The sequence below is a fragment of the Podarcis erhardii genome (genome assembly GCF_964252035.2).
Source record: "Podarcis erhardii genome assembly, chromosome: 3".
Lineage (NCBI taxonomy): Eukaryota > Metazoa > Chordata > Lepidosauria > Squamata > Lacertidae > Podarcis > Podarcis erhardii.
Window position 1 is genome coordinate 51737981 of NC_138507.1, and position 13357 is coordinate 51751337.

Sequence of the window (13357 nt, forward strand, 5' to 3'; positions counted from 1 at the left end):
ACATTGTATGTATGAGATTATTCCTTTTTTTTCTTTTTTCTTTTTTTCCAAAATAATATTTATTACTTTTAAAAGGAAAAAAGACAGAAGAGAAAAAACAAAAGAGAAAAAAAGAAAGTACAATACAATATATAAACAATACAAAACACAACCTAAACCCATTAAACTAAACACATTAAACTAAACTAAACCAAACCCACTCCCTAACCCTAACCCTAAATAACACAAAATAAAAACTATTAAAAAAAAATACACCCCCCCCCTTTTCGATACTCTTTCTTTCATTCCCTTGTTTCCTCGACCTCCTCTCACCTCCCTTTTTGTATTCCACTTCTACTAGTTATTTCAGCAAATCCTTTCCATCTTTCTCTATTCTCTATCATATTATAAATAACATATTTTTTTAACCTTATTTTAACATTAAAACTAAAATACCTATATATGCTTAACTCCTTATAACATTTCTGCTAAATCCATAAAATATCAATCCACCATTTTTCTATCACTCATTAATTTTGCGATATTTCTATATATAAACTTTAAATTTTTCAATCTTCTTCCATCAACTCCTCTCCCTGGTTTCGGATTCTGCCAGTCCTTTCTGTCAATTCCATATAGTCCATCAACCTGGAGATCTTATGTCCGAGGCTCTTAACTCTTTTCCAGGTCCCTTCTGCAGATCTTCTTCATATTCTTTAATGCTAGAGAGCAAATCTTGAGTGAACTCCATCCTAACAATACTTTTATTCCTTCTGGACAGTTCAGCCAAATTTCCATAGTTGAAGCTAGGGTCTATACAGTGTTTCAGGACGTATTTCAAGATTCCTCCAAATCCAAAGGCCCCCAAAACTTCAATCTCCTCCAAATCCAAGTCCATGTCCCAAAAGTCAATTGATCCCTGGGGATCAATTGGAAAGATCAGTTGGAAAGAGGGATCTTTCCAACTTTCCTTCTTCAGTCCAAGCCGGGATCCAATCCTCAAAATCTGGCTTTTTCTAGATTCAATCATAAAAGGCCTCAATTTATAGTCCTCAATTTGCTTCTGTAAAACTAAGGATCCCGCTTGTGTTATTTTAGGTTCAAAAACAACGACTTTCTCCTTTTCCTCCACCATTTGTTCTGCCAAAGTAGGTTCCTATGCCAGGTCCTGAATTATTTCTGTGTTGGTGCTCGCTTTTTGTCTCAAATTAGTCACTTTCTTTTCCAAATTATCAATTTTAAAAGTCATGTCATCCATCTTTTTATGAAGCTCTTCCAGCAAATAGTTTATCTTACATAATGCAGTCACAATAACTTCTCCTATCAACATTTTGAATGGTCCAAGGTCAATCTCTGGTTCTCAGAATCCTTATCTTGCAGCTGGAGACCTCCCAGTTACACTCCTATAACAATTTCAAAGGCTCCCTCTAGAGGGAAACAGTCTCCACTTGTATCAGTTCTTTCAAGCACAACTCAAGCAATAAACATAGTTTCGATTTTCAGTTACTTTTTCCTCCATTTTAAATGCAGAAGAGGACAATGGAAACGGGTTTTGTATTTTTAACCGATGGAGATTTAATCCTTTGTCAAAAGCTTGCAAAGACTTTAGCTTGTAACGTCTTTGCTTCAGTCTATTTACAAAAGCGGAAGGCGGACTTCCTGTTTATGACCTTCCCACTTCGGCACCAAATTAAGGTATTTAAAGATCCAATTTTCCGTTCTACTCACGGGTAGTTGTTTAAAATCCAATTGTCCACAGGAAAAAGTCAGCGCTCTCCAGCAACAGCAATGAGGCTTCACTCCGTGAAAGAAGCAGTCGATTCAAAGTACGTGCCACTCACCCCACGTCGCTCCGGATCCCCAAAACAGGGTTTCCCCGCGAGTAGGGGAGGCGCAAAAGGTGCCAGCCGAATCCCAGGTTCACAAGCTTCTCCCGCTTGTGATTTCAATGGGTCTCCGCCTTCGCCGTGGCGGTCAGACCCTGTTTTTCACGGAGTAAGTTCCTCCCGATCGGAGGAGCTCAGCCATTGCCGGAGGCGCCAACCCAGAAGTCTGTATGAGATTATTCCTATCTCTGCATTTCACTATATATTCCCAGAGCTTAGTACCACATTGTCTTTTCTGATTGGCAGCAGCCTTTTTTAATAAGAGGCAGAGGTTTTCCTCAGCTTTTTGGCACAAGATTTCTTCTTTAACTTGATATGCTAGGATTTGAAGCATATCCATTGAAAGCAGGGCCAATTGAACCTTTGGCTCTTCAGACGTTATTGAACTATAACTCCCATCATAATTGATCATTGACCACACTGGCTGGGCTTGAAAGGAAATGGAGTACAGCAGCATGTGGATGGTCACAGGTTCGCTGTACCTGATCTACATCCTGTATTATGCCACTGAAGTGGTTCCTTTCTAGACCCTGCCTCCTCAACCTAGTCCATTAGATGTTATCTTTTGCTTCCTAATCTGTTACGTTTACCAATGCAAATACGTATTTGTGTAAACATGCATAGGATCAGGCTGCATGGATGTCAGGTGGCTTTTTTTTTCTCCCCTCAGAATGATTTGAAGAGCTTGCAGAGCATAGTTAAATCATAAATCTTACAAGACAAAGGTGCCAGGCAGAAGCATTCATCTCCATTTCCTCTTTGTATTTATTTCAGTGGCTTTTATAGCCTTGGGGATTATAGAATGGTCTTCTGCACATGCGCGACCGCTGAAACCCAGAAGTAACCCGTTCGGTACTTCCGGGTTTCGGCGGTCCACAACCTGAAAAAACGCAACCTGAAGCGGCTGTAAGCCAAGGTATGACTGTATTTACAAAAAATAACTGCAATTTGCTCTGGATATTTTAAAAGAGTGATTTGTAATGTGTACTTCAGATTGTTTTGCTCAGAAAATGAACATTTGTTTGGTATCCTTGTGGTATTTTGCCTGGTTAAAGGTTGCCTGGAATAGTTGCCAAACATTTAAATATGCATTTCTCTCTTGAGTCATTCTTTTAGAAAAACCTAGGTACTATGTAAAATTGTCTCCACTAAGATAACAGAGTAACTTTTATTATAGACAAGATAGAAGGGAAATGATTTGCCATTTTATCCCATTACGGTATATTATAAAGACTTAGAATGTGTTTTAATATTTTAAAGTCTTTATTGGGATAAAAATCCAGCTGAACAAACATATAACAAAAAATATTATTTTGTTTCCGTGTTGTTTTTCAATTGTGCAGTTCCCAAGGCAGCTTGCAAGGAGATTAAAACAATTGATAATACTGTACTGTACTGTACTGTACAGTAAAATAAGAGCAAGGCTGTGTGGGAGATCCGCTGTAGTGTGAGCAGACCTTCGCTCACATAGCATAACTTCATCTTCCTCTCCAGAATATCTGTGAAACTGGGGAGGGCTGGAGGACAGAGGGGGGAAACCCACAAATCCTACTGCAGGGGTGGGTTTTTGTTGACTGTTGGTGCTTTGCAAGTCCCAATGATCAGCTGATTGTTGTCACTTTGAAGACTATACCCACACAGCTTGATTTCAAACCATGCAAGCAAAAATGTTTCACCCAATGTCATTGTAGAATCAAGCCCACCTGTCAGATGTGGGTGGGGCAGAGAAGGATTTGCCTTGTCAGTCAGATCCAATTACCCACTGCTTGTGTGTGTGTGTTTGTGGGATAGAATTTTGAAAGCAGTGAGGTCAGAGGAAAGTGGAATGCAAAATGCACAGGCTGAAGCTTAAATGTATCTAAAATTGATACAGTCACTATTCACAAAGTAATGTTGATGATAATACAGACATTCTGGCATTAGTAAGATAAATGATAGCTGAAGTGGGATATTGATTAAGGCCTAAATAAGGAGGCTCTTACCTGTGCAAACTTGTGCTATAATAAGGTGCAACAAAATTCTTTGCCTATAGTTATGTTAAGTGTGGTTGTGTTGGTTTAATTAGCTTTGTATGAAATCTTATTTATTTTTTCTTCTTTTTACAAAGCGTTATTTTCTTGTTGGGAGCAATCATGCAGAAACCAAATATCGTGTCTTGAAAATTGATCGCACCGAACCAAAGGATTTAGTTGTTATTGATGACAGGGTGAGTACATCACAATTTGAGACATTATAGCAAGCAGTATTAATAATCAAATATTTTGAATTCAAGTGGAAATGAAGCTATTCAGATGGTCCCTTTCCTAATGCTTCATTTCAAAATATTGGTTCCTCTCATTTTATATTGTTTTCCAGTAGAGGGGCTGAACAGTAGTAAATGAATGGCTGTGGTGGGTGATTTTGTTGTGGTAACTGGGAACAACTTCTGAGCTTGGCTCATATCAAAATGTTCTGTTCCTATGACAGAAATGACTTCCTCCTATGGAAGATCTCTTCTGAAGAAAGAACACATTTAGGTACAACCTACAATGTCCTCTGAGAGAGAATTTGATTGCATATTTTTCTCCTGTGTCATAGAAAATGAAACTTGTAGGACTGAAGAAAATCCATTAGTTTTATCTCCAGTACCGTGGTGCCTCGCAAGACGAAAAGAATCCGTTCCGCGATTCTCTTCGTCTAGCGGTTTTTTCGTCTTGCGAAGCAAGCCCATTGACGGATTAGCGGATTAGCGCTATTAGCGGCTTTTAGCGGCTTTTAGCGGCTTAGCGGCTTAGCGGATAAACAGATAAGCGGCTTAGCGGCTTAGAAAAAGGGGGGGAAGGGGGAAAAGTCGGAAAAACTCGCAAGACATTTTTGTCTTGCAAAGCAAGCCCATAGGAAATTCGTTTTGCGGGTTTTTCGTCTTGCGAGGCATTCGTCTTGCGGGGCACCACTGTACTATAGTAAAAGAGATGGAAATTGATTAAGATAAGCTTCCTCCCTCCCTCTGTGCTTATTTGTTGTGTGCCACGTGGCTGTGAGACCCATTGATTTTTGTGTCAGCCTGATAATTCACAATTATCTCATTCTGCCAAGCACTAAGAAGGATATTATTACCCATTTTACTATACAATTTGTGCAGATAATAATAATAATAATAATAATAATAATAATAATAATAATAATGGAGAAAAATGATTGTTGGCACCCACATGTTGATATACCCTTTTGAATGATCAAGTCATAAGAATGCATTTAGTGGTCTCTTATTTATTGCCATGAGTGTGTGTGATGGAATGATTTCCTATGGAACCATTTAAATGATGAGTGCAACTTACCACCTGTGTGGATTTTTCTGGAATGATACTATGAGCAAGAACCATCAAAAACCTTACATCCTAGTTAAGGATTCTTCTTGAAAAATCCTCTCAAGTCACAATATTCAGCCCCCGTAGCGTCTCCAGTGTTATAGGACTCTTATCCAATGGATATTATTTCAGCTTTTTCTGTCAGCATATTACAAAGTCTATCTCCCTCATTGAGTCTTCAGTATTATTTAAATGAGTTGCTAACAACATAGCTTAAGATTTTTTGGAATGTTAATTAACCATAATTGAATCTATGTTTTTTAATGTGAAGAAAACACAAAACACTTTAGACTGGGGCCTAAGCTGTATTTGAACCCTTTTTGAAATCAACCCACTTTGCTGCTATACATCTTGCAGCATCTGGTTTACAATTGCATTATGCTTTAAAAAACATGAAAGGATGAGGAAAACAGCAATCAGTTCATTCGTTTTCCAACAAGACATAGAAACAGTCCTTTCTCTGTCTATATATGCATTTATTCAGAGCAGTTTTTAAAGGAACATATTTTTATATGATTGCACATTCTACATTTTAAGCATGTCTATACCCAACAAGAGGTGAGAGAGCTGCTTGGTCGCTTAGATCTGGGGAACAGGACAAAAATTGGACAGAAGGGCTCCTCTGGATTATCCCGTGCAGTCTCCGCTTTTGGTATAGTAGGTAAGGCACACCTTTTTATATATTTATTATGAAGTGACTTGCATAAATTTGAATATTATCAAGTCTTTGTAAGTAGAGGTACCGTATTTTTCCGTGTATAACATGCCCCCATGTATGACGCCCCCTATTTTGGGGGACTCAAAATTAAGAAAATGGGGGGAGATTGCCCCCATGTATAAGACTACCCCCCCTTCTTTAACATTATTTTTTAGTAAAAAAACCTAGTCTTATACTCGGAAAAGTACGGTAATTCATGAAACCTGACACAAAATCCCAGAACTAAAAGGGAATTTGACCCTCAGTTTGAATAAAGGTTCCTCAACCCTGCAATAAAACTACAGACAATTCAAGAAAAGCTGTAAAAGCAAAACAGCAGCAAAGCATACTAAAATACCCTGTCCTTTAAAAGCTATTGTGCCTAAAAGTTAAAAAGCTAGACTTCAGCTGAATGTATTGTGTAGAGCAGGGATAGGCAAACTTGGCCCTCCAGATGTTTTGGGACTACAACTCCCACTATGCCTGACCACGGGTCCTGTTAGCTAGGGATGATGGGAATTGTAGTCCCAAAACATCTGGAGGGCCGAGTTTGCATATGCCTGGTGTAGAGTATTTGCCACCTGAGGCACTACCACTGAAAAAACCCCTATCCCCAGGAACCAATTGTCTAAGTTTTGAAGGTGGGAATATCTGGACTAGAGTCTTTGACAAAGATCTTAAAAAGCAGGTAGGCTCATGTGGGAACAGTGCTTCTTGTACAGTGGTGCCCCGCAAGACGAATGCCTCACAAGACGAAAAACCCGCTAGACGAAAGGGTTTTCCGTTTTTCGAGGCGCTTCGCAAGACGAATTTCCCTATGGGCTTGCTTTGCCCATAGGGAAGACGTCTTGCGAGTCTTGCGAGTTTTTTTTCTTTTTTTCCTCCCCCCCCTTTTTCTAAGCCGCTAAGCCGCTAATAGCGCTAAGCCGCTAAGCCGCTAATAGGGATGCTTCGCAAGACGAAAAAACCGCTAGACGAAGGGACTCGCAGAACGGATTATTTTCGTCTTGCGAGGCACCACTGTATTTGCTGTTGTTCCTGCACATACACACATGCAGCATTGTTACAACATGCAAAATGTCTCTGAATGTAGATAAGTAATTAAGGGCCAGAGTAACTAGCCAAATGCCAGAATCCATAGTTGATGAGTAGTTAAATGATTACTCCTAATAAAATTCAAAGAATGAAAAGTTCACCTGGTCTCTGCATCAAATATTACCACTTGAAGTGGATGTGGTATTTTCTTATTCTGCTAGGCAGGGGTTCTTTTCCCTGCAGTGATGAAAACTTTTTTCAAGTTGAAGTTAATAACGATGATGTGTAGACAAATCAGTCACTGTACAATCAGTCACGTTGCAGTATCAGACATTGATATGGGTTTTTTTGGTTTCCTTAGTTCACCCCGGCACTGACTTGATGAAATACCTGTCAAGAATCCAATAAATTATTTTGTAAGGAAAAGAAAAGAAAATCAAAAGCCAGCAACCACTTTCAAAAGCACATTTTAATTTATATCCTTGAATAATTTAGTTTACAATTTAGAAGGAAATGCATGCTCATTTCATACAATTCTGTAAATTAAAGGAGATCCATTTGCACATGAGTTTTTTTCTCCAACTGCATTTTTCTGAGGTGTTAGGAAATACAACTTGAAATGGCATGTGCTTGGTTTTAGCCGTCTAGTACTATATTGAATAAAATGACAGAAGTCATTTCTTCTGTCTTTTACAGGCTTTGTCAGATTTTTAGAAGGATACTACATTGTGCTAATTACAAAGAGAAGAAAGATGGCAGATATTGGAGGACATGCAATGTATAAAATAGAAGATACAACTATGATATACATTCCAAATGACTCTGTACGAGTGACTCATCCTGATGAAGCAAGGTAAATTATCCTTTTTCTCTTTTAGATAACATAATCATACACAGAGGACAAGGGTTAAAAGCACAGTGATATGCATGTCTACTCATAAGTTGGCACCCATGTGTCTTGGGAAACAATGAAGGAGTGGTTCTTTAGGGGTGAAGTCAATCCTTTGGAGAGTTACAATGCCTGTAGAGACCAATAGGAGATAAACATGTTTCATAGAAGCTGGGGCTGATGAAGGTGGCCAGTTGTGCATCATGGTGTTTCTTCTCTCTGCACTCATCTCAGCCGTCATTCCTCCTCTGGTCATTGCTGTGGATACGCAATCAAACTGTCTTCAGGCACTGTGGTAATCTTCAAGGGATTCCCACACAGTGGAGTTGATGTTGCCAGCCTTCAACTCTTGTTGCAGACATCTTTGTAATGCAGAGTTGGTCTGCTAACAAGCCAACTGCCTAAAGCCAGCTTCCCATAGAGCATGTCCTTAGGGATCCTGCCATCTTCCATTCTGTGGACATGAACAAGTCAAAGTAGATGTTGCTGAGACAAGAGTGCAAACATGTTGGGAATGTAGGCTTGGGAGACTACATCTTTGTTTGAGACCCGTTCCTGCATTGTGATGCCCAAAATCTTCCTGATGCAGCAGATATGGAAGGCATTGAGGCGCTGCTTCTGGTGGGTGTAAGTTGCCCACATCTCACTACCATAAAGCAGCATGCTAACTATGCGATCCTGATAGACCTTCATCTTGGTATTGGTTGTTAGCATCACATTCTCCTATACCCTTTTGGAGAGGTGAGCCACTGCTGTAGCTGCCTTACCAATACACTTGCCCAGCTCAGCATCCATGGAGAAGTTGCTGGTTATGGTGGAGCTCAGGTATACAAAATCATCTACCACCTCAAATGTGTGGTCACCAATGCTGATGCATAGCTATGGGTTAATAGCATAGTGGAGAAGGGTTAATAGCACAGTGGTGTGTGTGTCTATTTAGAAGCAACTAATTGATTTCAGTGGAACTTACCGTACTTTTCCATGTATTGGACAAGGTTTTTTTTAATTAAATTATGTTAAAAAATGGGGGTCGTCTTATACACGGATAGTGCATAGCGGGGTCATGGGATTGGTTGCTGCCATGAACCGGAGATTGCCAGCAGCTATTGGGCATCTTATTGGTGGCTGCGGCAAGGGCTGGTGTTGATTGTCACTGATCAGCGGACAGACGATATATGGCTTTTGTGACGCGTGCAAGTGTTGTCATAGGTCATGCGGGTGAGGTCAACAACTCTGGGCAATCCTTCCCAAAAAAAGCTCAACAACACTAAAAATTTCAACAACTATGGGCAATCTCCCCACCATTTTCTTAATTTGGAGTCCCCCAAAATAGTGGGCGTCTTATACACGGGGGCGTCTTATACACGGAAAATACGGTACTCCAGGTAAGTTTGTGTAGGATTGCTGCCTCATTGCCTTGCCTTTCAGAGCACTGGTGGGAAACCTTTGGCCTACACTGTTTTGGCCAAGACTCATCACCTGACATCGTCTGAAGTCTAGTATTGTGGCTTGTCTTTATACTGGTGCATTGTCATTAACTAAAGTTTTGGTGTTTCCTTCTCTTTTATGACTTTTTTTTCTAGGGTATGTACAGCTATCATATGTTCTCCTGGCATCTTCATTCTCATAGAGAGGGTATGGTTTTGAGCTCACAAACCAATATAAGAAATATTCAAAACATGTTCGGAGCTAATGAGAATGACTCTTTGACTGATAGGATGTTTCATTGTTGGTGGAGGGGCTAAAGTATTGGGGCTATAACAAAACAAACCCTTGCTTTATGAGAATATTGTATTTTTGTGTCTTTAGATACCTTCGAATATTTCAGAACGTGGACCTGTCTAGTAACTTTTATTTCAGGTATGTTTTTCATTTCAAATGATTATTAGAATGTTGAGATTGGTTCTTAATTATGGAACATTCAAGAATTCCTTCTCCATAATCTCTCTCACAATCCTGCGGAATGTCTGAAGCATTTCCATTTAGAAACACGCACAGGCAACTTATTTGTTGAAACAGAATGTGCTTGTTGCCTACCACTGTCCAGGTCCTAGGATCCTTCTGTTCTCATATGTGAAATTCAAGTCAAGTAAAGTAACCTTTATTGGCATCACATAGGAACATTCAGATACTTACTTGGCAGGGAAGACACCTTGATCATATGTGAAATTGTCTCAGCCATTCTTGTCTCTGGCTCTTTTACTTGGTTGCCTTTCAGTCCCCTTGGTCACTTTTTCATGTAGTTTGACCCCTGCAGTGGTGAAGGTGGAAGTTCCAAGGATCAGTGGGCACACTTGACCGCTTACAAAGCTAATGATGGATGAACCCTTCCATCTCAGTTTTTAGAAAGGGCCTCAGCTAAAACAAGTTATTTTTCTCCATGAAATCTGAAAACGACTAGTATTATTTCTGAGCCCATTCTGAAATTTGCACTCCTCTGCATTCCCCACCATTTCATTGAGAGTGTGACAGGAGCTAAGTCTTTCTCCTCCTCCTCCCACACACCAGAGCCCTGCCCCACCATCCCTTTTTCTTATCACAAAATGTACCTGGGTGAGATCTCCACTAGTCACTGCTGACTAGGATCAGAGGCGGAGGGAGGGGTGGGGGTGGGGGTGGGCTGCCCCGGGTGTCACTACTGAGGGGGGTGACAAAATGCCAAGTGGCACTCACCGTGGGGCCTGCATTGCGCCTGAGCCACACGTCTCCCATGGGAGAGACACAGTGGCTTGGGCATGCACAAACGGTCCGCCCGCTGCCTCTTCCTCAGCTGTAGGGCGGCTGAGTGGGAGGAAGCAGGCAGACTCTGGAAGCCCCACAGAGTGTCCTGCCCCAGCCCCCGTGTCCTGCCCTGCCCCCGTGGGTGGCTGACCCCGCCCCTGGGCGCAAGGCACATGCGCCGCCCCAGGCACCCCAGCAGCTTGCTCTGCTGCTGTCTAGGATACAGAAAAACCAGTATCTTAGGTGCCAAGAACCATGGGGCATGTAATTTCTAGCAATTCCGTTCCAAGTGTCTTGGAATACTACATTTCCTGAGATACCTAGCACCTGGGATGCTTTCATTTCAGTATTTCAGGCATCAGGATGGGGGAGATATTACAAAGAGGCCTCCCGAGAGGCTTAACTGCAGCTGCTAACAGTTAAGCTTTGGGCAACGGGAAGGAAGAGTGAGGGACTGAGCTCATCATGAACCAAGCCCAAGCTCCACCAAAGTTACAAGTTATCAGTTTCAGCACTCCATTTAATAACAAAGCTGCAGGATTGTTGTTGTTGTTTTATTTTGTAAATGTCTGCACCACAGGATTATCATTTTTACTTTGCATACCCAAGTCAGATCAGTTTCAATAAAAGTGTCTACTCTTGGGACTGATCTGGAAGCTCCATCTTGTGCAAAACGCTGCAACTAGATTGATGGTAGGAACAGGCTACTGCCAGCACATGTCTCTGGTGCTTAAAAGCTTGCATTGGCTGTTTACGTCTTTATGGACCAAGTTCAAGGTTCTTGTACTGTATTAATTTACAAGGCCCGTAATATCTTGAGTCCAGAGTACCTTAAGGACTTCCTGATTCCTGATATCCTTGCCCAGCCACTAAGAACCTGGGTGGTGTCTCATTAGTGGTCACCCATGGCTCAGACGCCCAGCTTGTATCCACCAGAAGCTGCACATTTGGTATTGAGGACCCAGATTGAGGAACCTTAGTCGCTTGACAAAGACCTTTCCATTTCAGCATGCATTTTAATGAAGTTTATGTTTTTATGATTAATTTTAATGGGTCTTATCCACTGCATGCTTTTTTGTAATCTTTATGCATACTGCTCAGAAAATCATGTGATAAAGCAGTATATAAATAGCTGAAATATTAAATAAGTAAATGTTTGTATTTTGCCCTACCTCCAAAGGATCTCAAGGTGCACAATAGAGTTATTCCCTTTTATAATCACAGCAGCCCTCTTAGGCTCTGATGATGAGGGACTAGACATGGTCACTCAAGTTGTGTCTTGACTGAGGAAGAGCTCATGTTCTGCCCACTACACCCCAATGACCCTTCTGTACCATATTGGATTAAGCCCGCCCAAGGCATATGTAGAAGCCATAGCACCTGAAGGTAGCCTGTTTTGCATTTGAGCAACTGTGGACCTGTATCCTGAATTATGTCAAAAGTGCCTCTACCATTGTATTTCTTTTTCATCCTGATTCCAGCTACAGCTATGATCTGTCCCACTCTCTTCAGTATAACCTTACTGTTCTGAGGCTGCCTCTTGACACACTAAAGGCAGAAACAACTCGAACGAGGCAGGAGAGTTTTGATATTTTTGAAGATGAGGGACTTGCAACTCAGGGTGGAAGTGGTGAGTGTGACTTAAATAGAAATAAGCCATCAGGCATATATTTGGAATTATTTCAACAGCAGAAACATCTAGCTCTTTGTTATTGATTGTTGTAGTGTTGTAACAGCTCCAAATTAATGAAAGATTACATAAAGGGCCAATTACAGCTAGTAGAGTTGGTTTTTTATGTTTTTGACCAAGACAATGTCTATAAAAGATTAATTGCTTATTTTGGTAAGTTAAATGGTAACTCAGGAGAATAATTGGACATGCTGAAATATTTTTTTTGGATAATTGATTATTCAGCTAATTTGAAGGTTTGACAGATACAAATTTATGCATGAAGCATTAATCTGTCTTCCGTAGCATTTAAATAGTGTTAATAGCTACTGCTGTTTTGTTCAACAGTGCCAAATGCTGATGGGAAAATAGGGTAGTGCTGTTTTATCTTGTTAGAATTGTAGTGTTTGGGAGCACTCGTGAACTTAAGCCAAAGCCTTTCATTATTTTATTTTTGGATCAGCAATGAAGATTAAATTTGTTTTTAAAATTTCAGTTATAGGAAAAGAGAGGGATAAGTTACTGGAGGAAAAATGTGGAGAATTTGGGTCTGCCTCAATATAATTGATTTGAGTTGGGAACAATCAGTTTGGTTAAAATCCACTGTTTTGGTTTCAATTATTTTTCAGGTGTGTTTGGAATTTGCAGTGAACCTTATAGGAAATATGTGTGGAATGGTAAACTGCTTGACATAGTCAAAACCACGGTTCATCGAGACTGGTTGTTGTATATTATTCATGGATTTTGTGGACAGTCAAGTATCCTCCTACTGTTGGTGATTTATGTTTACTATAGTAACAGCAAATTGAAATTGTAGAAAGAGAAATGAATTATGGTAACATACAATATAGTTGTTGTTCAGTGTCTTCGGACATGCTGATTAAACCCATTCACAAATTAATTGCCTAGTTCTTTTTTAAAGGATCTTTCTTGGATCTAATTGCTATAAAAGGGGACATGAGTTTTCAGTTTTCATCTGCTGCATAGGTAATGAAACACAATGAAGGAAAATTCTTATTTCAAGCATGCATGTTACGAGAAATCGTGCATGGGCTAGTATTGCCAGTGAAGAAATAAGGGCTTGATAATAGCTTAATTTACCTATCACAGTGACCATGTCTTTAACTAGCTCCA

General features: G+C 40.3%; 1 protein-coding gene across 1 annotated transcript in view; it reads left to right on the plus strand.

Moving 5' to 3' along the window:
- FIG4 (FIG4 phosphoinositide 5-phosphatase) overlaps nucleotides 1–13357 on the plus strand; it is a 68919-nt gene that overhangs the window by 5022 nt on the left and 50540 nt on the right. The window contains exons 2-7 of the mRNA XM_081856955.1: nucleotides 3973–4071; nucleotides 5750–5873; nucleotides 7641–7797; nucleotides 9643–9693; nucleotides 12036–12184; nucleotides 12853–12981. Of these exons, the coding sequence (XP_081713081.1) occupies nucleotides 3973–4071; nucleotides 5750–5873; nucleotides 7641–7797; nucleotides 9643–9693; nucleotides 12036–12184; nucleotides 12853–12981 (709 nt within the window). The remainder of the gene's footprint in view (nucleotides 1–3972; nucleotides 4072–5749; nucleotides 5874–7640; nucleotides 7798–9642; nucleotides 9694–12035; nucleotides 12185–12852; nucleotides 12982–13357) is intronic.